Consider the following 24042-nt stretch of genomic DNA (forward strand, 5'->3'; position numbering starts at 1 on the left):
TTGATCCTAACTTAATATGAATGAAATAAACATATCGTTGAGTAATTGGGAATGCACTTTGATGGGTTTATTGCTCATTGTCTGGATTACAAAAAAGGGTTAATTTCATCTTCACATATCAGCCAGAACTTCTTACTACTGTGATTTTTTCATTTGTTTTCAATGGCCTTTTAATACTTTTTTTTTTTTTAATCTTTGAGCAGGGATGATTATCACATTTTCAGACTGTGTGCTTGTGTATCAGTAGGCCATTTTCACTGACTAAAATATATCCTGTATGTGTAGAGTTACCTTCTAATCAGCTTCCTTGGAAAATAATTTGACAGGTGAGGGGGGAAGGAACGCCCACTCAGCTACTCTGATCCTTGAGTGTAGGGTTCTGTTCCTCTGGATGTTTTGGCAACACCCCAAGAGAAGAACACTGAAGTGGGCACCAGGCACATCCCTTTGAACAGATTTCATTGAACTCAGCCACTGTAACATCAGCCAGTGAAGAGCTGCTGTTCTGTTCCCTATAGTCAATTTAGGGATCTATCCTGTCCAACTAAATGAGTGATCTCTATTTGTTAATTATTTACATGAGTGCTCTTTAATTAGTATAATTTCTTGAGGAAGTTGACTGCATGTTTATTTTCTAAGTGTACTCTGAGATCTAACTGTTTTTTACCATTCCTGCCTCCTGACCCTAGTTGTTCTTTCCTGCCGTACAAAAAGTCAGCCACCCCTTTTCATTTTTTTTTTTTGTGGTACACGGGCCTCTCAACTGCCGTGGCCTCTCCCGTTGCAGAGCACAGGCTCCGGACACGCAGGCTCAGCGGCCATGGCTCACGGGCCCAGCCGCTCCGCGGCACGTGGGATCTTCCCGGACCGGGGCACGAACCCGTAGTCCCTGAATCGGCAGGCGGACTCTCAACCACTGCGCCACCAGGGAAGCGCCCCCTTTTCATTTTATCAAGTCCTGTTCGTGCTTTGAGATCCACCTCTTTAATGAAGTCATTCCTTACTAAAATCCCTTCCACTTGTAAATTTCTACTCATTTTATAATTTTTCTCTCCTTTGAACTTCTGTAGCACTTTTGCTTTGAACTACAGTTTAGCACTTAATTGTGTATAGTCTTGTATTATTTCTCTAATTTTTTGTGTTTCCTACAGAGTTTGTAAGCTCCATGTAAGCTCCTCATGGTTTGTTCATTCAACTCGCTGTCAATGACTTTTTCTTCCAGTTTACCTTAGCTGTCCATTCCCATAGTCATACCCTGGGCTTTGTCATTATATGAAACAGCTCCTCCCCCAAATCACTCTTCTACACATCCCACTCTGAGCACAACTTGCCAAACTGTACAGCTTGCTTACTCAAGTACCCCCACTTCTCTCGTCTGACCTCACTGGAATTTCTAATATGCTGACTTCCCAAGTGAAGACAGGGGCCCCCTCTGTCTTCACTGCCCTCCCTTTACAGCATAGATTCTGTGACCTGTCATTTCAGTCACTTTCTTGAATGAGCCCTTAACTCTTGCTCCTGCCCTGTGGTAGCACTTGATCTGACAAATCTTTTTTTTTAATTCTCTTCTCATTCCCTGCACTCAAGCAACTGAGCACTTGTGAGAAAACCACAGAGGAAAATTGATACCACTATAAGTTCACATTCACTGCCTTCTGTGGTCTCTCATGTTGCCTGGAAATTTTACAATGATTTTTTATGAGTCCATTCTTTTTTTTTTTTTTTTTTTGGCGGTATGCGGGCCTCTCACTGTTGTGGCCTCTCCCCTTGCGGAGCACAGGCTCCAGACGCACAGGCTCAGCGGCCATGGCTCACGGGCCCAGCCGCTCCGCGGCATGTGGGATCTTCCCAGACCAGGGCACAAACCCATGTCCCCTGCATTGGCAGGCGGACTCTCAACCACTGCGCCACCAGGGAAGCCCAAGGGTCAATTTTTTTTTTTAATTGACATTATATTAGTTTCATATACACAACATATATGTGTGTATATTGTGAAATGGTCACCACAGTCAATCTAGTTGACATCTATCTTCACACATAGTTACAGATGCGTCAACTTTTTAAGGTTGACTTTATCAATCTGCCTTAAGCAATGGAGGTGAGGAGTCTGGGTCAGGGAAACATTTTCTATACTGTTTCTACTCTGTAACACCTCCATCCCATACCCCCTTCCATTTAAAATATATATATATATATTTATTTTATTTTTGGCTGCGTTTGGGTCTTAGTTGCAGCGTGCAGGCTTCTCTCTAGTTGTGGCGCACAGGCTCCAGCACACGTAGGCTCTGTAGTTGTGGTGCGCAGGCTCCAGAGCGCATGGGCTCTGTAGTTGCAGCACGCAGCCTCTCTAGTTGTGGCGTGCGGGCTTAGTCGCCCCGCAATATGTGGGATCTTAGTTCCCTGACCAGGGATCAAACCCGCATCCCCTGCATTGGAAGGTGGATTCTTAACTACTGGACCACCAGGGAAGTTCCCCCCACCCCCACCGCCCTCCCATTTTTAACAGGAACAATAATAACACAGATTTTGTTTGATCATCATTTTTTTACTATGACTGTTGTTTTAAAAACATAGGCAATACCCAGGACACCTACTATGTGAAAGAACACTAGAAGACATTCCTATTGAAGGCCCTAAGGGGATAGATGAAGATGATCCTGTTAATTCTGACTACAACATGAAACTGACCAAGTTTTCCTTCCAAGTTGATCGGTACAGAAACCTCCTTTTTGGATTTACTTTATTATTTCCATTTTTTGTCATGCTGACACTGTACCTTTTCACTAAAAGTCTACAGAGGTAGACACTTTTATTTTCCTAAGTGCATCTTTGCTTGGTTTACTGCTTTACTTTGTGCCTTTCACTGTCACAGATGTAAGTTCTGCCCTATCTTCCAGGTCTTGGAAAGCCCAGCTGTCATCACTGAATGAAACAATAAAGAACTCCAAACTGGAAGGTACCTGTTGTGCTCCGTGGTTCCAGGATATTTTGCATTTGGAGCCCCCTGAATCTGGTAACCACAGTACCAGTGTGCCAAACTGGGCCTTCACTCCACAGGATGTAATGTGCAGCCAGTATAATTTTCCACAGAAAGGTCCTGCCAAGACCAGTGATTCAGGAAGATCATGGAAAAGAATACACATCAGTGAACAGGAGGAACCCCTTGAGCTCACATGTATGTCTGTGACAGGCTTCACTGTGCTGTTTACTTGGGCAGTTGAAAGGAGGGGCTGTACCATTGTCCTGTGGGATTTGGAGACCCAGAGCATGCAGTGTTTTTCGCTGGGCAAGAAGTGTATTCCTGTAGACAGTGGTGGACACCAGCAACTGTGCCTTGTTTTGACAGGTGAGAATGTCTTGTATCAGGTTGAAATCCATGCTGAGAGGTGCTCTCTTATCTATTTTACTTCTGCTGCCCGGGTGGTGGTGGTGCCTACTCCTCTAAGCCTAGGCCTTGATGGAGAAAATTTGGTTTTACTCTCAGTAATGTTGTCTCATGTGTTTGATTTTTAATTAAGGTTATTTCTGCTCAGCTAAATGCTAGGACTGAGTCAGGAAGAGTTTAAGAGTAAGAAAGGTTGGTTTTAACCCAGCGAGTCATTCATGGCACTTCAGTCTGTACAGGCAAAGGATGCAAGCTGTTAGCTCGTGGGCCATGCATGAACTCAGATTCATTTTGTTTGGCCTACACTACCTAGGCTTTTTTTTTTTTTTTTTTTTTTTTTTTTTTGTGGTACACGGGCCTCTCACTGTTGTGGCCTCTCCCATTGCGGAGCACAGGCTCCGGACACGCAGGCTCAGCGACCATGGCTCACGGGCCCAGCTGCTCTGCGGCATGTGGGATCTTCCCGGACCTGGGCACGAGCTCGTGTCCCCTGCATCTGCCGGCGGACTCTCAACCACTGTGCCACCAGGGAAGCCCTACCTAGGCTTTTTAAAAAAGATTTTATTTATTATAAACATGTAAAATTAGAGGGTTTCACACAAAATCTGGAATTTCAGTTGTTACTGAAAAATTAAAAGATCTGCCACACTGCCCCTCATCCCTCATAGTAATTTATGGATTGGAGCCAAATTTCAGTGCTCTTAGATGGGTTAGTTTCTTTCAGGTTAGGTTTTCTTGCACTTCTTCTCCCCACCTGTTTGGTCCCATAGGCATTTGGGTTTGGTGTGTCAGATACACATTGATTCAGCATTTATGCCATAACCTATAAAGCTACTGAGTGTTCTCATTGAACTAACCATGTGTTTCTTCTTCAGTATCTCAATTTTGGTAATCATGTATTTCTTTGTGTCAAGAGCATGCTATTAATTGTTTTATTTGAGTAAACCAGAAATGTGACATCTCGGTAAATAGTTAAAGGTTCCAGGTATTGATTGTGCAATACAGTACAATGTAGAAAAGAGAGGTTCAATGTTACTTCATAGGATGCATTGTTCTTATGAGCATTTGCCTTGCAGTTACTGTTGTAAAAAATAACATTCTTTGAAAAGTTATGATGAATTTATTACCTAAGGTCATTAGTTACTAGTACCCAATAAATCTATTTGTAATTACAGTGCTGAAGTATTGAGTAATTAGAAATTCCTGTCATAATCCTAAAACCTAACTCCTAATAATTTATTAAAGCTAACTTTTTTTTCTTATAGAAGATGGACTCTCTCTGATTTTGTTTGGTTTGACTCAAGAGGAAGTTTTAAATAGGCTAATGATCCATGGAAGTGCCAGCACTGTGGACTCTCTTTGCCATCTCAATGGCTGGGGGAGGTGCTCCATCCCCATACATGCGCTGGAGGTAACAGAATTAACTGTCTGTAGAACTTTGCTTGGTTATTTTCTGTTACCTACCCTTATTTGACTAACAATTTCGGAGATTCATTTAACCTAGCAGCAAAGGATCTGTAGCCTCTACCCATCCATTTGCTTAGTTTTGGCTGTTTTGTTACCCTTATTTTGCTTAGCAGTTTACCCTTTTTGGCTTTAAAAGATAAAAGATTATAATAAACACTATTTAAGAAAAAAAAGTTACAAGAGTTGGAGGCAACAATAAGCTGATGAGAATAAATGAAGTGGAAACAAGCTGTGGAAAGCTCGAGCAGGAGTGATCTCTTATTCCTACTCTATAGCCCCTAATCCTCTAATCCAGCTGTGGTAGTGACATACCTGAATTTATGTAGCATTTTATAGTTCACAAACACTCTTTTTTATGCATTCTCTAAATTGTGCTAAAATAACCACATGGGACGAGTTGGGTAGTTTTTATTCATTTCATTTTACAGATGAAAAATGTAAGGCTCAGAAGGGTTGAGTGAGTGGCCCATAGCCATACTAATAAGGCAGGGTCTAGGATCAAAATCAGGGCACTTTCTACTGTACCACACAGCCCAGCAAGGTCAAAAACTGGAAGTTAATAATGTTATGTACCGGACTGTTTTTTTAGTGGCAGCTTTATTGAGATATAATGTACATACCATAAAATTCACCTCTCTAATGTACAATTCAGTGGTTTTTAGTATATTCAGAGTTATACAACCATCCTGTCTAATTCCATAACATTTTCATCACCCCAAAGAGAAACAGCATACCCATTAGCAGTCACTCCCAATTCCTCACAAACCCTAATTTCCAAACACTTAAATCTCGTTTCTGTCTCTGGATTTGCCTATTCTGACAATTTCATATAAATGGAATTATAAAAAATGTGGCCTTTCATGACTGGCTTCTTTCATTTGGCATGTTTTCAAGGCTCATCCATGTAGCATGTGTCAATACTTCATTCGTTTTTATGGCTGAATAACATTCCATTATGTGGATAAAGCAGATATTTTTTATCCATTCATCAGTCGATGGACATTTAGGTGGTTTTTCCTTTTTGGCTGTTAGGAATTATCCTGCTATGAAAGGTGGTGTACTAGTTTTTGTGTCGTCATGTGTGTTTATTTCTCTTGGGTATACACCTGGCAGTGGAATTATGAAGTCATTTAACTTTCTGAAGAACCACCAAACTGTTTTCACAGTTTCACAGTGGTTACACTATTTTACATTCCCACCAGCAATGTATGGGAGTTCCTGTAGCTCTCCATTCTCACCAAAACTTGTTATTGTCCAATTTTTTAAAAAATAAATTTATTTATTTTATTTATGGCTATGTTGGGTCTTCGTTGTGGCACGCGGGCTTTTCGTTGTGGTGGCTTCTCTTGTTACGGAGCATGGGCTCTAGGCGTGCAGGCTTCAGTAGTTGTGGCTCACGGGCTCTAGAACGTAGGCTCAGTAGTGTGGCGCACGGGCTTAGTTGCTCTGCGGCATGTGGGATCCTCCCGGACCAGGGCTCGAACCTGTGTCCCTTGCATTGGCAGGCGGACTCTCAACCACTGAGCCACCAGGGAAGTCCCTATTGTCCAATTTTTTATTATCATAGCCATCCTACTAGCTGTGAAGTCAAAGTGAAGTGGTATCTTATTGTGGTTTTGACTTGCATTTCCTAATGACTGTGTGTTGAACATGTTTTCAAATGCTTATTGGCCATGTGTGTATCTCTTTGGAGAAATGTCTGCTTAAATCCTTTGTTCATTTTGTAATTGAGTTATTTGTTTTTATTTTTGAATTCTGAGAGTTCTTTCTGTATTCTAGACCTTTACGAGATATATGATTTGTAAATATTTTCTCCTGTTCTGTGGGTTGTCTTTTCACCTTCTTGATGGTGTCCTTTGAAACACAAAAGTTTTTAATTTGGGGTTTTTTGTTTTTTGTTTTTTTGGTCACCTGGGCTTTTGGTGTCATATCTAAGAAACGAGTGCCTATTCTGAGGTCATGAAGATTTACTCTTATAAGAGTTTTATAGGTTTAGCTCTTACGTTTAGGTCTTTGATGCATTTTGATTAATTTTTATGTATGGTCAGTGGAAGGCACCCAACCTCATTCTTTTGCATGTGGATATTCAGTAGTCCAGCACCATTTGTTGAAAAACTTACCTTTATATACTACAAAATATTTATTGTAGAAAATTTGAGAATGGGAGAAAAAAGAAAATTAGTCTCTTATAAATCTATTATTCAGAAGGAATAGTGTTTACTCTTAGGTTATTTCCTATAGTTATTTTTCCTAAATATTAATGTTAATAGTCAGATGCTAGCTCATTAATTTTCTTATCTATAGATAAATACTGTTTATTATTTCCATTTTATAGGTGAGGGAACACAGAGAGGTTGTGAATTCTAATACAGATATACTTGGACACTAAGCAGTAGCACCAGGGTTTAAACCCAGGCAGTGTGACTGTAAAGCCTCTGTCTTTATACATAGTGTGTCCATGTAGTGAGTTTAATTAGGATGATGTGGGATTACAGCATTGTTTTGGCCTTAGTCTCCCCCCACATACAGACGAGTGAATTTGTTGAGACTCAGGTATAGCCTAGTAAGTACTCAGTTTCATAAATGTTCCATGTGTGTGAAAATTGAATGTGCATTTTTCAGTTGTCACAATGGTACTTCAGTCAGAAGTAGTTAGAATTTTCATACTTTCCTCAGTTTCTCTTAGCCTCTCTTAACTCATGTCTTTGGATAGTTCCTTTATATCACTCTTTCAGCTCGTTACTTCTCTTTTCAGCTATATCTAATCTGGTATTAAATACATCCACTGAGTAGTTTCAATTTTTATTTTTTTAATTTCTAGAATTACTATTTGTTCATCATTTTTTAATGTGTTATTTTGAAATTTTTCAAATTTATAGAAAAATTATAAAAATCGTAAAATGAGCATCCATTTACCTCTTTCCCATTTACCGACTGTTAACATTTTGCCATTTGTTTTAACTGTATGTGTACTTATTTTTGCTGAACTATTTGAAAGTTGCAAACTTTGTAACTTTTCATTCTAAGTACTTTAACATATATCTCCTGAGAGCAATAATATTCTTATTTAACCATACATAATATAGTTTTTCCTTTCACTACCTAGTGCAAAGGCATGGCTTGTTTATGGTCTCCCTCTGGTGGAGTAATTTTTCTAGTTCATCTTCTTTTGGAGATTTTCACTGTGCATAGACCCTAGGTTTATCCTCTCTTTTCTTCCTTCACACATAACTTTCACCAATACCTCTCACCTAGCCTGCCTGGCCTAGCACCCAGAACTTCAGCCCATTGATTCTCAGTGTGGTCCCCAGACCAGCAGCATCACCATCTCCTGCAGATTTATTAGAAATGTAAATTTTCAGGCCCCACCCCAGACTTAGGGAATCAGAATCTCTGGGGAATGGGCTCAGCAATCCACATTTTAACAAGCTCTCCAGGTGATTCTTAGGCACAGTGCTTTAGGCTAGGCATGGGAAACTTATTTTGTCAAGGACCAGAGAATAAATAGTTTAGGCTTTCCAGGAAGATTTCTGTTACAAATACTCAGATATGCCATTATAGCCATTGACAATAGGTAAATGAACGGATGTGGCCGTGTTCCCATAAAACTTCATTTACAAAGACAGACAGGAATTGAATTTGGTTGGTGGGCCCTGTTTTTCAGCCCCTGCTTTATTTAGGTCATCAGAGATTTGTTTGTACTCTCTGAGGATTTTTCTCTTTCTTTCCAGTTCAACTGAGCCTTTAAAAGTATACTTTATAAACACACACATGTAATTGACCCTTGAACAACATGGGTTTGAGCTGCGCAGGTCCGCTTGTATGATGACTTTTTTCAATAGTGAGTGCTACAGTACTGCACAATCCAAGGCTGGTTGAATACATGGATGTGGAACCTCTGATTCAGAGTGATGACTGTAGAGTTATACATGGGTTTTCCACTGCATGGGAGCGTCAGCGTCCCTAACTCCTGAGTTGTTCAAGGGTCAACTGTATATATATTTTTAAATCTGTGATTTTTACGTGTTCTTTATAGAAAACTTTCCTCAGATGCCTACTTTAGAAATGGGAGTCTGTACTTAGCCTGCTTTTTCAGTTTAACTTTTTATCATACTGCTTTAACATTTTAATTCAAATAGACGATAACTGTGAGGGTGATCCCTGAGTACCTAGCTTTGAATGGTGTTAGAATTACAGAATTGTAGAACTAAAGCAGAACTGATGTTCAGAAAGGTTACAGAGACTTGCCCCAAGTCACATGGTCATTGTCAGAATCCTCACTAGAACTCAGGTACTCTTGCAAGATAAAGATAGCCTTGTGGGGACTTCCCTGGTGGTCCAGTGGTAAAGAACCTGGCTTCCAATGCAGAGGACGCGGATTCGATCCCTGGTCAGGGAACTAAGATCCCACATGCTGCGGGGCAACTAAGCCCGCACGCCACAACTACTGAACTCACGCGCCTCAACTAGAGAGCCTGCGTGCCACAAACTAGAGAGCCCACGTGCTCTGGAACCTGCACACCACAGCTACAGAGCCCACGTGCCCTGGAGCCTGCACATCACAACTAGAGAGAGAAAACCCGCATGCCCCAACTAGATGAAAGATCCTGCATGCCTCAACGAAGATCCCGCGTGCTGCAACTAAAGGCCTGACACAGCCATAAATAAATAAGTAAATAAGTAAATAAATAAATACATACATACATACATACATACATACATACATACATACATACATAAATAGCCTGTGTCTCTTTGTGTTAGTACATTAAGTTGTAAAGTTTAAAAAATCTGTATCCCAATTTTTTTTCCTATTGTAATTTTTTTCTCCCACCTCAGGCAGGAATAGAAAATCGTCAACTGGACACAGTAGATTTCTTTTTGAAGAGCAAGGAAAATCTTTTGAGTCCATCCTCAAAATCTTCTGTACCTGATCAGTTTGATCACTTTCCATCCCATTTATATTTAAAACGTAAGTAGAGTAGAGACTTCTACATTTGTATTTATCATTTTTCCTTTTTAATCACTTTCAAATTATTGTTTTGTTTTCTGATGACTTATTTATTTGCCAGGAGTCAGTCATAACATTTTATTTACTTTCTGGAATCTTGAGATAGTTGTGAGAATCTATAAATGTTCTTATCATATGTGTTGATTATTCATATCCTGTACTGTGCTTTGTATCTTTGGTATGCAAAGAAGAGATGATCTTTCAAATTCAGGAGAATTTTATTCAAAAGAGAATAAACTTCATTTGCAAAAATTTCCAGCGCTTGCAGTTGTCTGAGATATTGATGTATAGTGGCAGTGCAGCTGGCTGAGTTGGGGACTGGGACTTGTTATAAGACTTTTCAGCCTGACTCTTCTGGTTTTTTGCTACATTAGCAACACTTCATTTCAAGACTTTGGCTTTCATTTTTAATAAACGAGAGCTCTGCTTTTCTTCTTGGACCAGGTTGTCATGCAAATCCTCTCTTTAGAGGGACAGGGTAATAAAGTGTGTTTTCCCTTGTACATAAAGTTTTATAATCTGCTTTTTTTTTTCACTTGATAATATGTTACAGACATCTTTCTTGATAATGATAGATATACCTATTATTTATGGTGGCATAGAATTTCATTGTATGGGCTGTACCATAATTTACCCAACCAAACTCCTATTACACATTTAGGTTGATTCTAATTTTTACTATTATTGGCAATGTGCTATAAATGCTGTGTGTTTGTGTAATTTCACATATGTACAATTATTGGGATTAATTTCTAGATGTGGAATTCACAGGTCAAAGAGACACACAATTTACATTCTTAAATTTTTTTATAAATTATCCTCCAGAAAAGTTTCACCAATTTGTACTCTTAAGTGGAGAAAATGTCAACCTACTTTTTCTATCAGTTTAACGTTAGTCCTTACTGACAATGTGGATTAGAAATTTTCTTTTTTAAAAACATTCTCTTTTGTTTTGCGTGCAGAGTTTGGTCTCCTCCCTCTTGAATTGCTAACTTTTTTTTTTTTTTTTTTTTTTTTTTTTTTTTTTCTTTTTGCGGTATGCGGGCCTCTCACTGTTGTGGCCTCTCCCGTTGCGGAGCACAGGCTCCGGATGCGCAGGCCCAGCGGCCATGGCTCACGGGCCCAGCCGCTCCGCGGCATATGGGATCCTCCCAGACCGGGGCACGAACCCGTATCCCCTGCATCGGCAGGCGGACTCTCAACCACTGCGCCACCAGGGAGGCCCAAATTGCTAACTTTTTAATGCTCCATTGTTTTTTTTAAGTCTGCTTGAATTTATAGAGAAAGGCCTGGTTTGTGGTGTTGAGGGGGATTCCATCAATGATTATATGGTCATCACTCACTTCTGCTGTTGGGTGGTCAGTGATTACTCCTTACTCCACTCTCAGCTGCACTGCTTTTCCTTAAAGGGTGGGGATGGATCTGGAAACAAGAAGCATAGGACTAACTTTACCTGCTTTCTCAGGGTAAAATCCATGTTTCCCATCATTCTCACACAGGTACAATTCTAGAGGTGGGGCCAATGCTAAGATAGACAGGAATCATTTTATTTATTTGAAGCTGGCAAATAAGAGGATTCAGGGGCCTTGCTTTCACCTGTGTGTTTAAGAGAATGGTTTTGGAATCAGACATGCTTAAATTCAAATTCTCTCTGTGCCACTTACTTTCAAATTAGCTTGGACAAGTTATTTATCCTCTCTAAACCTCAGTTTCCTCATCTGTGGAAAGGGGGCTATAACACCTACCTCTCAGGTTGTTAAATGGAATAAATGAGATAACATTTATAAAACACCAAGTACAGTATTTAAAATACAGTAGTTGGTCAGCAAAATTGTAGTTACTAGTAGTACCAGTAAATGATGACTAGTAGTAAGTAGAGTAGCTAAAGTTTGCAAGTAATGAGTCTTCATGAAAGTTTTGTGAGCTTTTGGAGAATGACATTAGTCTTTGTCTTTTTTTTTTTTTTTTGTGGTACGCGGGCCTCCCACTGCTATGGCCTCTCCCGCCGCGGAGCACAGGCTCCGGACGCGCAGGCCCAGCGGCCACGGCCCACGGGCCCAGCTGCTCCGCGGCACGCGGGATCCTCCCGGACCGGGGCACGAACCCCCGTCCCCTGCATCGGCAGGCGGACCCTCAACCACTGAGCCACCAGGGAAGCCCTAGTCTTTGTCTTATGTTTTAAGTTATGGCAGCATGGTATTTCTGGATAGGTTAATTTTACTGGGAGTATCCTGGTGTTCTTCATGTTCCTTTCTTTGGTTTTTCCTCAGATGTGGAAGAGCTGACACCAGCATTGGATTTACTTTGCTCAGCAATTAGAGAAAATGATTCTGAAACTCAGAGCAAACACTTTTCGGAACAATTGCTTAATCTTACACTGTCTTTCCTTAACAAACAAATAAAGGAGCTTTTTATTCACAATGAAGGTAAGAACAGCAGCAAAGAAGGGGATAATTAGTCCATTCTTATGTCAGGACAGAGATATAAGTGGTCCTATTGCGTGAGAGAGCATAAGCCGGGGAGTGCCATTTGCTTAGGTTGGGTAAAGTCAGTGTGTAACTGAGTGAGTGAATGGGGTTTTAATACTGGGAAATTTGGCAGAAAGAACTAATCATTGTGAAGAGGGTGAAAAGGGTTATATTAAAACATGGACGTACTTGTAAATAGGAGAAAGCCCAGAGATTTTTTGTTTGACATGAAAACGCTGAGTTTGAATTTTGCCATTTTGTAAACTTCTTTATAATTATAATAGCTCATGGTTTATTCTGTCTGCGTGCACACGCACACACACACACACATTTATGTATATGAAATTGGCACATTGGTGTTTTCCATAGGGCTAGATGAACATCTACAGAAAGGAGTGAACATTTTGACCAGCTACATTAATGAACTTCGAACCTTCATGATAAAGTTTCCTTGGAAGCTAACAGATGCTATAGATGAATATGATGTAAATGAAAATGTCCCCAAAGTAAAGGAGAGCAATATATGGGAGAAGCTCAGCGTTGAGGTAAATATGAGTAATTATCACTTCTTTTATTTGCCAGATTTAGAGGATCTGAGAAAACGATAGAAGAAACAGAATTTAGAATCTGTACACTTGTGATTCAGAATCTTTGGCAAGGGTTTTAGGTTTTATAGATTTTTGGATCTCTGGGCACAACTTCAAATTTATGTCTACAAGTTTCATTTATTTAATTCAGAACACAGATAAGCTCCCTCTTTATGCCAGATCTGCCCATTTGGATCCAGGGACAAACATCCAACCCCCAACTCATTGTGAACTGTCACTCCTTCAATGTCTAGGGCCTGGCACTTTGGACTTATGCATTCTGCCTGACCCTTGAATAAATCAAATTGCTGCTGTTGATTCTATCTTAGGAAAATTTTGTTTTATGACATTATTGCTTAGAAGTATATTCGAGTCTTATCTCAGATTCTAGTTAAGATATTTTGTAAATTAAGTTTCCTGTATTTATCAACTTGCCTTTCCTTTTATAGTATAAGTTAATACAGCCAAACTCTGATTCTTTTTTCTGACTAGGGACTGGAAGAATTCCTCTAACCTCTTGGAGAGTGTTGGCATTGGAAAGACAAAGGCCAGAATAGCTTAACCCAGAGGATCAGAATTGATAGGGTTTGAAAGTTGATAAGGTTGAGATGCTGCCAGGTTCACAAGACTGCTCTTCTTGGGGTGGAAGGGTAGGGAAGTACCTGCTGTGACTGCATTTTCTGTCTCTTAATCATTCTCTAGCCAAAAATTACTTGATTTTCTTTCCACTCTTTTGGGCTTCCCTCTTCGCAGCTCCTTCGCAGGTTTCATGTACTGTTTTCCCCTCTTTTAATGTGCTCCATGGCTTCATCCATGGTCTTCTGCTCTTTTTACTCATAATCATTGATTTCTAATTTGAGGGGAGGGACCTCCCTGGCGGTCCAGTGAATAAGACTCTGCGCTTCCACTGCAGGGGGCACGGGTTCCATCCCTGGTAGGGGAGCTAAGATCCCACATGCCACAGGGTGCAGCCAAAAGATTAAAAAAATTAAATTAAAATCTAATTTTAGGGGAGGTTACAGTCCACTTTGATGAAAGCAGTGGACGCTGTCTCCAAAAACATGCATATGAATGCATGTTCTTTTTAAAATATATATATATCTTCCTAAAATATATATATGATTGTATCACCCTTGCTTTTAAGATCCTTCCGTGGCTCTGCATAAGTTTCAGGATAAAATCCATCTCACACACACAATGCCCTTTACGATGGAGCCTTTGCTTTTCTTTCAAGTCTTGCCTGCTACTCTCTTCAGCTTTTTGTCCAGTTATATTAAGTAATTTGGAGTTCTCTGAATGTTTGATACTGTTTCTTGCCTTTATGCCTCTGCATATAATATTCTCTCTTTTTGGAACACATGTTCTTTTTTCAATAAACGTGTGTAACACATACTTGTCTTTAAAACTTTTACTTCATCAGTCATCTCTACTAGGAAACCTTTTCTTTTTTTTTTTCATCTCTCTTATTTAGATGTTCCTTTTCTGGACCCTCCTCTCTGGAACCCTGGGATACCTATATCATCACCCTTATCATACAGTACTATAATCAGGGCTTTATTTGCATTTCTTCTACTAGTCTAAAACCTCCTAGAGAGCAGAGTCCATCTTTTGGTCAATTCATGTCCCGTGTGCAAAGCCCCAAATCTAGTAGAAGGTTTTCAGTAAAAGTCCCTTATTGAGGTACTCAGTAAATGTATAAGTCCCATGTTGATAATCATAATAAGGTAATAAAAAGGAACTCAAAAACAAATATTTTTCTTCCTTCCTTCTTTCCTAGGAAGTTATTGCCAATGCCATTTTAAACAACAAAATACCAGAGGCACAAACTTTCTTCAGGATTAACAGTCATTCTGCTCAAAGACTCGAGGAGTTGATTAGAATAGGCCTAGATTTGGTCTTTGACAATTTGAAAAAGAATAATATAAAGGAAGCCTCTGAGCTTTTGAAGAATATGGTAAGTGGCATAATCTGTTTGATCATAAAGTCTCTAATGTAAGAGAAGTTCTCTTATGTATTTAATATAATTTCTGGTTGATAGAAAAATTGATTTGTATTCATAGATGTGTCACAAACTAAGAAATTTGTGTAACTTTTACTAGGAAATTATGACAGTAATACTGGGAAACATTCTTTAGTACTAAGAACTTTCTTGAAGAAATTTTTGATTGGAATTTCCATCATTTGTTCTCTGTTAGATTTGGTACTTTGGTTAGAAGGAGACAGTGTTTCTCATAAAAGGTTTCACACATGTCAGAGCATGCACAGGACCTCATTATTTGTTGGGGGACATTCTTTATTGTCTGTGTGACCTCTTATATCTCCATTTGAACTTTCCAATGGCTTTTACCTTTACTTTGTGTTCCATGGTTTTACTTCATTTGAGAAGGGAATGTCCTAGAGGTGGGGTTCCTGGACAAAGCTGAGATCTGGGCCTCATCTGCGTGGTTGAGGTCTTGCCCATGGTAACTTTCTGGAAGTTCAGAGGAGTGAAATTATGTAAAGGTTGTTATTTACACAGACTTTTGTCTTCAAGTGAATCATCATAACAGATAACTGTAATTTTGGTACTATGGTAGCCTGGCATTACCCTAAATTGTTCTATGTGCTGCCTTTCTTCTGGCAAACAAAGTGCCTTAAGGACTTTAGGGATAGGAAGTAAATATGCATGATAAATGTAGAAGATGAATGTTTACAAGAGCTGAAAAGTTGTGGAATTCTAACAAGGCATATGTCTATAATAGAGTACTTCTGTATTTAACATATATTTATGTTCAAAATAGCTCCATTACAAATTGTAAGTTTTCTTGATTTTCTGTGTTTACTTCAGGGCTTTAATGTAAAAGACCAGTTGCTCAAGATATGCTTCTATACAAGTGATAAAAACGTACGGGACTTTTTGGTAGGTAAAGGTGAGACTAAGTAGTTTACATTTTCTAGTAAATGTTGGTGAAACTTCAAAACGAATTATTTTAATATTCAACTAATACCCAGTAAGTAAAAATATGACAACTCTTTTGTCTTTTTAAATGATCATTTTGCATTTGTGGTAAAGGAAAACTTGTGTGAATACATACATTGCCTCAAAAATTCAAAACACAATTCTTAAATGATATTTAATATCATGACATTTGTTTTGCAAATGTTCTTGATTTTTGTGAGGTCACTGCTTTAATTACTTTTTATTCAAGGTTGAAACTTTAAAAGAAAAAAATTATTTTTCTGAAAAAGAAAAAAGAACTATAGACTTCGTGCATCAAGTTGAGAAGTTTTATTCAGGACATTTCCAAGAAAATATGCAGATCCAGTCTTTTCCCAGGTAGTCTCATTAGCCCCCTTTTTATAACATGGGAAGAATATTGTAGACAAGACTTAGCTTATAACTGTTAGCATGGACTTTTTATGTGGAACTGAGCTTACATTCCTTATTAAGATAAAACTTGTATCATCTAGAAGGGACTTAGGAATTCCCTGTCATTTCAATATGTGCATAATCAGATATATATTTTTAAGATAATAAATACAAAATTAAGAGTATTGAATTTTGTTTTCCCCAAAAGAGTAGAACTTCTTGAGCAGAGAAGAAGGAATGATGCTTTTTCCTCCAAAATTAAAAAAATTTCATATTGCTCTTTTAGGTATTCAATAAAGGAACAGGATTTTTTCAAGCACAAGTCTGTTTTGGACTCATTCCTGAAATATGATCATAAAGATACAGATAAACTTAACAAGCAAGATCACAGAATTGTGTTAACTTGGGCTCAGTGGTGGAATCAACTAACACAAGAATCCATCCTTCTCCCCAGGATAAGTCCAGAAGGCAAGTGTGAAAGAGCCTAAAATCTGAACATAGTGAATGAGGATTAAATTAGGCATTGGTATTTGAATATTTTGGTGTGTCCTCATTTTAGAATTCCTTTTGGGGAAAAAATATATTCAGTTACTTTAAAATGCAAGTCATTACATTGAGCCCTTTTTCTTGAGGTTTTTGTAAGGGATTTATAATGTAATAGTGAAAGAGAAAAGTCACGTTGTTCAGTGAATTGAGATTTCAAGGCTAAGAGTTCTCTTCCCCGCCTCAGAGTGACATTCTTTGATTTTCCAAATAGTCTTTGGTTTCTTCTTATTTAAACTGAGGATCTGTATCATACCAGGGCTCTGGGGAATAACTAACACTGGCAAACAGTGGTAATTCATAGGGTGTCAAATTCGTGTTTATTATTATAGCCAGAGTTTTTATTTATATTAAGGAAAAGAAAAGGGAAAAAGAGGGCTGAAAAGGTAAATGAAACAGAAAATTCCCAAGTTTCATTTAACCACTGTAGTAATGAGAAGAAACATTTAGCTCTTCCTCCAGCTGATATATTGATTATAAAATGAACGACACCACAAAAGAGGAAAATAGTAAAAGAAGCAGAGGGCCTGAATAATTCATCTGTTATATAGATATTTGTCCAGATCATCATATTTATTCAATTAGTGTTGAGCTTTGTGTCAGTAATCATCATTCATTGCTATTTTAAAATGTATTTTTTTTGTTCTTAATGTAGAATATAAATCATATTCTCCCGAAGCCCTCTGGAGATACCTCACAGCTCGCCATGATTGGTTCAGCATTATCTTGTGGATTGGAGAATTTCAGACCCGGAATAGTCATGCCTCACTTCAGCAGAACAAATGGCCCCCTCTGACTGTTGACGTTGTTGATCAGAATACTCGCTGCAACAACTACATGAGGAATGAAATTTTAGATACGCTGGCCAGGTACTGTAAACTATGGGGATGTGTAAAAGGAAGAACAATAAAATACAGTGGTGCAACTTTTCCTCTGAACTGCCATAAATCTAATATGACATTGTTTCATAATATTGATATTTTAAAATTGAAAGGGCATTATTGTATATTGAGGTTTTAAAATCACATGCATTTAACATTAGGTAGTGAATAGGCTCTCAAATTCTAGATGAAGATTCTCCCCAAAACACTGTATATGCTTTGGGGTAGAAATGGTACGCTCTCCATGGGGGTACAAGGACCAAGTGACAAGAGCTTGAGATGAGGATACCTTAGTATCCTATAATGTTTCCCACTCTTCTCAGTACTGTCACTGCACCCGTGCGCCATGTATGGCCTTGAACTAAAGAGGACTGCTCAATTAAGAAAATAGTGAGGGGAAGTATCACTTGAAGTGATAACTGAAGACTTTAAACTTTTTTTAAAAAATTAATTTATTTATTTGTTTATTTTTGGCTGCGTTGGGTCTTAGTTTCTGTGCGAGGGCTCTCTCTAGTTGCAGCAAGCGGGGGCCACTCTTCGTTGCGGTGCACGGGCCTCTCACTATCGCGGCCTCTCCTGTTGTGGAGTACAGGCTCCAGACGTGCAGGCTCAGTAGTTGTGGCTCACGGGCCCAGTTGCTCCGCGGCATGTGGGATCTTCCCAGACCAGGGCTCGAACCCATGTCCCCTGCATCGGCAGGCAGATTCTCAGCCACTGCGCCACCAGGGATGCCCAAGAATTTAAACTTTTAATTCATTTCTAAAAATAATTGTTAGCTTGAACCATGTGAACTTGCCGTTTGTAGAGGTGAAAAATGGTTGAATATCAGCAATTTCATAGAGCTCAACCTATCTCCCTAAGCTGTCAAAATAATATGAGACTTAACATATTTGTTAATTTTTAAGTTTCTTAAAATTATTTCCCATGTATTCTTTTATATTTATACTTATTGGGGAAGTATAACTGTACTGTCCTACCCAACTTAAAGATGTGGAGAGGGAGATCTAAAGAAGTTAAGAGCTTTGCCTAATCCAGTTACTTACAGGCTTCAATCATTTTACCCCTGACTTTCTAGTCACTGTTCTTTTCATTGCACTAAATCCTTTTCTTCTTGTTTGCTGAAAGTAGACTTTTGTATAACTTGTATGCTTATCAAATATTTTGCTTCATACTTGGTTGTTTATAAAGATGATATATATGTGTTTTAACATGAATTATGACAATAATGAATTAGTGAGATCTACTATATTAACAGATGAAAGGGAAAAAATCATACCACCTGATAGATACAGAAAAGCATTTGATAAAATTCAACATCTATTTATAATAAAACCTATTAGCAAACTAGGAATAGCTGCAAACTTCCTTAACTTTAAAGAGGTGTTAACAAAAAATCTTCCAACTAATATTATACTTAATGGTGAAACATCACAAGCATTCTCTTTAGATTTGGAACAAGACAAACCTGCTATCAATTCTTCCCAAGTTGCTCTTTAGATATAGTGCAATCTCAATAAAAATCCCAGCAATGGATTTGACAAGCTGATTATAAATATTTATATGGAAATTCAGAGGGTCAAGAACAACCCTGAAAAAGAAGAACTTGCCTTACCAGATATTAAAACTTACTCTAAAGCTATAGCAATTAAGACAGAAGAGTGAGCATAGAAACAGACTTTTTTTAAAAAAATTATTTTTATTTATTTATTTTTGGCTGCATTGGGTCTTCGTTGCTGCGCACGGGCTTTCTCTAGTTGCAGTGAGCAGGGGCTGCTCTTCGTTGCAGTGTGCGGGCTTCTCATTGCGGTGGCTTGTCTTGTTGCAGAGCACAGGCTCTAGGTGTGCGAGCTTCAGTAGTTGTGGCATGTGGGCTCAGTAGTTGTGGCTCATGGGCTCTAGAGTGCAGGCTCAGTAGTTGTGGTGCATGGGCTTAGTTGCTCCGTGGCATGTGGGATCTTCCCAGACCGGGGATCGAACCCGTGTCCCCTGCATTGGCAGGCAGACTCTTAACCACTGTGCCACTGGGGAAGCCCTGAAACAGACTTATATATGTATGCTCACCTTATATATGACAGAGGTGGCACTGCAGAACAGTCTTTTTGGAGGAAAGAATAGTCTTTTCAACAAATGGGGTTGGGATAACTAGATAGCTATATGGGGGAAATGAAATTGGACCCTCTGCCTTATATCATGCATAAAATCAATTCCAGGTAGATTTTAAAACCTAAATGTAAAATGTACAAATTATAATGCTTTTAGAAGGTAGGGAAGAATATCTTCATGACCTTGGGAGTAGGGAGTGCTTTCTAAAAGGCCTGACGGGGCAAAGGAAGACAACAGTTACTGAGACCAAGGGAGCTGCCTGGCAGGAGTTGTGTCTCTTAGTGGAGAATGTCAGCCAGCCTGCTGCCACCTCACACAGAGAGCGCCAAGGTATCCCCATCCTCCCTTTTACTTTAGTTCTTATCTCCCGATGGGAGTCTCCCATAGGAGACGAAACCAAAACAGAAACCTGAGGGCACAGGAGTCTTCTAGAGCAACCCATACAGGTGAGCCTCCAGGGACGCAGAGCAGGAGAGTAGAGCTTGGATCTGGAGGGGAAAGATACCAGCACACATAGACATTTCACAAAAGAGGAAACACAAATGGCCAATAAACATATGAGAAGATGTTCTTCCTCATTTGTAATCATGGAAGTGGAAATTTATTTTACCAAAAATCTAGGAACAATGACCATCAAAGTTAGAGCAGATAAGTAAAATGTAGTATAATCATACAGTGGAACACTATACAACAATGAAAACTAAAAAACTATAGCCATAGGTATCAACATGGATAAATCACACAATGCTGAGCAGAAGAAACAAGACAACAATATATCTAAGATGTTCCCTTCTTACATAAAGTTTGAAATAGGCAAAACCAAACCTTATATTATTTGGGGTTACACACATGGGTGGTAAAACTATATGGGTGAATAAAAGTAAAGGAATAGTTATCATGAAAGTCAGGATAGTGGTTACCTCTGAGGGCAAAGCACATGTAAAGGGGGAGGAATACAGAAAGGACTTCTAGGTACAGTGTTCTGTAATCTGGGTGGTGGCTATGCAGTGCTTCTCTAAACTCCACATAATATGTTCTCTATACTCCTTTAATGGTATGTATGATGTATTTAACAGTAAACTTATAAAAAATATTTAAATGCAAATTTCTGTTCTTTAATGGTTGGTCTATTTAAATTATTCTGCTTTAATTTCTTAATGATTTTGTTTGGATATTTTGGTGAGTTCCTCAGTGTGTAAAGCATCTAGCTTCAAGAGTTAACCACTGTTGCCACACTGGGCTGTACAGTTTCAGTAAAAACAAAGTAATGAAGGTAGCTTAGTTTAGGTTTTTGAAATATTTATATTTAATATAACTCGAGACTGTCATTACTACATTAAAATACTACAGTGGTGCAGAAACCTTTATTGGAAACTAGCAAAATATGTGTGTCAGAACATATTTATGGGGTAAGAATTGGCAGTATTAATTTGTAAATACTTACTTTTAACTAGTTGAGACTATTTAACAATGGAAATGATTTGGTCTGCTCTGAATATAGCAACTTTTTAACTTGCCATCTTTTATTTAAACCTGCCCAATAGGAATGGAATTTTTCTTACATCTGAACTAGAAGACTTTGAACTCTTTCTCAAAAGACTGAACCGTATTGGGGGCGTGATGCAAGATACCCTCCCTGTTCAAAACTATAGGTCCAAAGATGGTTGGGATTTCCATTGTCACTTCATTCTCTATTGTTTGGAACACAGTCTGCAGTATCTTCTTTATGTCTTTCTTGACTATTACAAGTGAGTACTAAGAATTAACTTGTCCTTGAGCAGGCCTTCACGTTCCGTCTTTCCATACTACTTCTGAATGTAACTTTTAGGAAAATATTAAGCATTCTCGTGAGGAATACTGATCTTTTTTTTTTTTGCGGTACGTGGGCCTCTCACTGTTGTGGCCTCTCCCGTTGCAGAGCACAGGCTCTGGACGCGCAGGCTCAGCGGCCATGCCTCACGGGCCCAGCCGCTCCGCTGCATGTGGGATCCTCCCAGACTGGGGCACAAACCCGCGTCCCCTGCATCGGCAGGCAGACTCTCAACCACTGCGCCACCAGGGAAGCCCAATACTGATCTTTTTGAAGTAGTTCCTCCCACTCTAACATTTGGTACATCTTTTAGTTCAATACCACATTCAACTGAATGCTTATTATGTGTTTTTTGGTGATGTTAATTCTGTAACATCTCTGTTAACCTTTTAAATAACTAGAAATTAGAAAGAAATGCTTTACAAGTTTAAAAGAGGGAGGATTCTAAAGGTTAACTTGGACTTCTTTAATATTTTCATTAACAAACAAATGTTAAAAACTTTGAATTCATCGCCACTGCAAGGTATCTTAGAAATGCTCTGAAATTTATATTTAGATAGACAGATATCAATATATATTGATGTCTAAGGTCAACCTGCGGAATTTTATCTGTGGCCAGTGTTAATTGCTATTGGTCAGTAATAATAAAAATAGTAGTCTCTAACATATGAGTGCTTACAGTGTTCTTGACACTAGGCTTAGTACTTTACATGCATTATCTCATTTAATCTTCAGAAAACCCTGTGAGGTGGTTACTTACTCCTCCATTTCACAGATGAGGAAACTGAAGCTTTGAGAGAGACTAAGTGCCCTATTTAAGGTGTACAGCTAGTAATTGGTAAAGCTAGATTTAATTATACTTATGTTTGATTCCAGAACCCACATTCATGTGCTAAGGAGAACATTTTTATTTTATTTTGTGTAGTAAAGACTAGGAAGTCAAGCAAAGGGTATATTTCTTGTTCATATCATTAAGACTTACTTGAACACAGAAATGTTTTCCTCAAAGCTACTGGCAAGTGAAAGTTTAAAAGCTGTATTTTTAGAGGACCTGTTACGAGCCTTAACTGCTTAGTCCCAGCTTATCTTGTAGTTATGTAAAGGTTTTCAAAAACCTCTTAAGTTTGAAAAAGCTAAAGAGCTTTTGTTGTTAAAAAAAAAAAAAACCAATACAGCGTATCTTCAAGTGCAAAGATATCTGGTAATCTTATACAAAGTTGGTAAAATTTCATCACAATAGGAGATATGTTTTAAGTGATATTATCCCTGTCTCTAAAATTCTCTATTTCCAGATCATAAGGCATATGTAAAACACAACACAAGACTGGGATTATATTGTGTTATATTTACTTTTTAATTACAAAGTTCTTTTTTTTTTATGCTAGTTATCACCTGAGCAAACATGGTTGTAATTGCCTGTCTTATCCTCTATGTTAATCAGATAGTTTTTTTGTTTTTTGTTTTATATACAGACTTAGTCCTCCAAATTGTCCCTTCTTGGAAAAAAAAGAATTACATGAAGCTCACCCTTGGTTTGAATTTTTAGTTCAGTGTCGACAAGTTTCCAGTAATTTAACAGGTATGGGTGTATTGTATTAAATAACAAAACTTGCTTTGGATAAATAACTGGTCTGTTGAATGGAATTTAAATTGCGAACTCTTTGAATAAACTGTCTAGCTGTAGACAAATATTTGACCATAATCTAGACTCAAGCTTTATTTAAAAAGCAAAAGACCAAAAATGTTAGCCTCTTGACAGTGAAGAAAACCAGACTCGGAGCAGATAGCATGTGTAGTTATGTTGGATATCTCTTATCCTACCAGTTCATCACAGGTTCCTGCTCTTTGGTAGACTGAGACCCTGTTTCCATGAGGAGGTCTGTCTTCCAAATGGCTGCCCTGAATCTTTCAGTAAGGAACTCCAATTGGAGTGAAAGTAAATCCGTAGTATATGTGGGATTGTTGTGTCTTCTCTAGTGGAGCCAATGATGGAGAGCCTTGCTCTGGTTATAATCAGGTAGAAAAACCCTGTGACCCCTGAGGGCTTAGTGGGTGTTATTCTAGAGGTTCAGGAAAGGGGACAGGCCAAGCCACAACATAGGCAAGGAATGTCAACAGCCAATCTTTCACTTTTATGTAATGCCTGGTTTCTTTCCTAATGAATAATTTTTTTCATAATGTGGGTTGAGGTTTTTTTGGTTTTGTTTTATTTTTCTGGAGATCATAAAGTAACATGTTTCATTGTTAAAAAATAATAATAAAAAAAGGAAGCCACAGACAACTGTCAAGATAACACCTCAGTAGGTAGATAGCTTAAGTGAACAGGAAGATAACTATCCATAGGGAACTCTTGATATATTTTAATATATTTTGTTCTGGTTATTTTCTCTATACTTTTTTTAAACCTAGTCAATATTGTTTTTCATTCATCCAACAAA

The 24042-nt window shown here is 38.5% G+C and overlaps 1 protein-coding gene across 1 annotated transcript in view; it reads left to right on the plus strand.

Moving 5' to 3' along the window:
• Positions 1 to 24042, plus strand: part of SPG11 (SPG11 vesicle trafficking associated, spatacsin) — a 75512-nt gene that overhangs the window by 6268 nt on the left and 45202 nt on the right. Inside the window, exons 5-17 of the mRNA XM_081229614.1 lie at positions 2575 to 2712; positions 2898 to 3346; positions 4651 to 4796; positions 9692 to 9824; positions 12134 to 12289; positions 12701 to 12876; positions 14696 to 14872; positions 15746 to 15817; positions 16107 to 16234; positions 16554 to 16735; positions 17466 to 17679; positions 21339 to 21542; positions 23077 to 23183. Coding sequence (XP_081085740.1) covers positions 2575 to 2712; positions 2898 to 3346; positions 4651 to 4796; positions 9692 to 9824; positions 12134 to 12289; positions 12701 to 12876; positions 14696 to 14872; positions 15746 to 15817; positions 16107 to 16234; positions 16554 to 16735; positions 17466 to 17679; positions 21339 to 21542; positions 23077 to 23183 — 2282 coding nt within the window. The remainder of the gene's footprint in view (positions 1 to 2574; positions 2713 to 2897; positions 3347 to 4650; positions 4797 to 9691; positions 9825 to 12133; positions 12290 to 12700; positions 12877 to 14695; positions 14873 to 15745; positions 15818 to 16106; positions 16235 to 16553; positions 16736 to 17465; positions 17680 to 21338; positions 21543 to 23076; positions 23184 to 24042) is intronic.

Source organism: Mesoplodon bidens, assembly GCF_964165515.1.
Source record: "Mesoplodon bidens genome assembly, chromosome: 3".
In the NCBI taxonomy this organism is placed as follows: Eukaryota; Metazoa; Chordata; class Mammalia; order Artiodactyla; family Ziphiidae; genus Mesoplodon; species Mesoplodon bidens.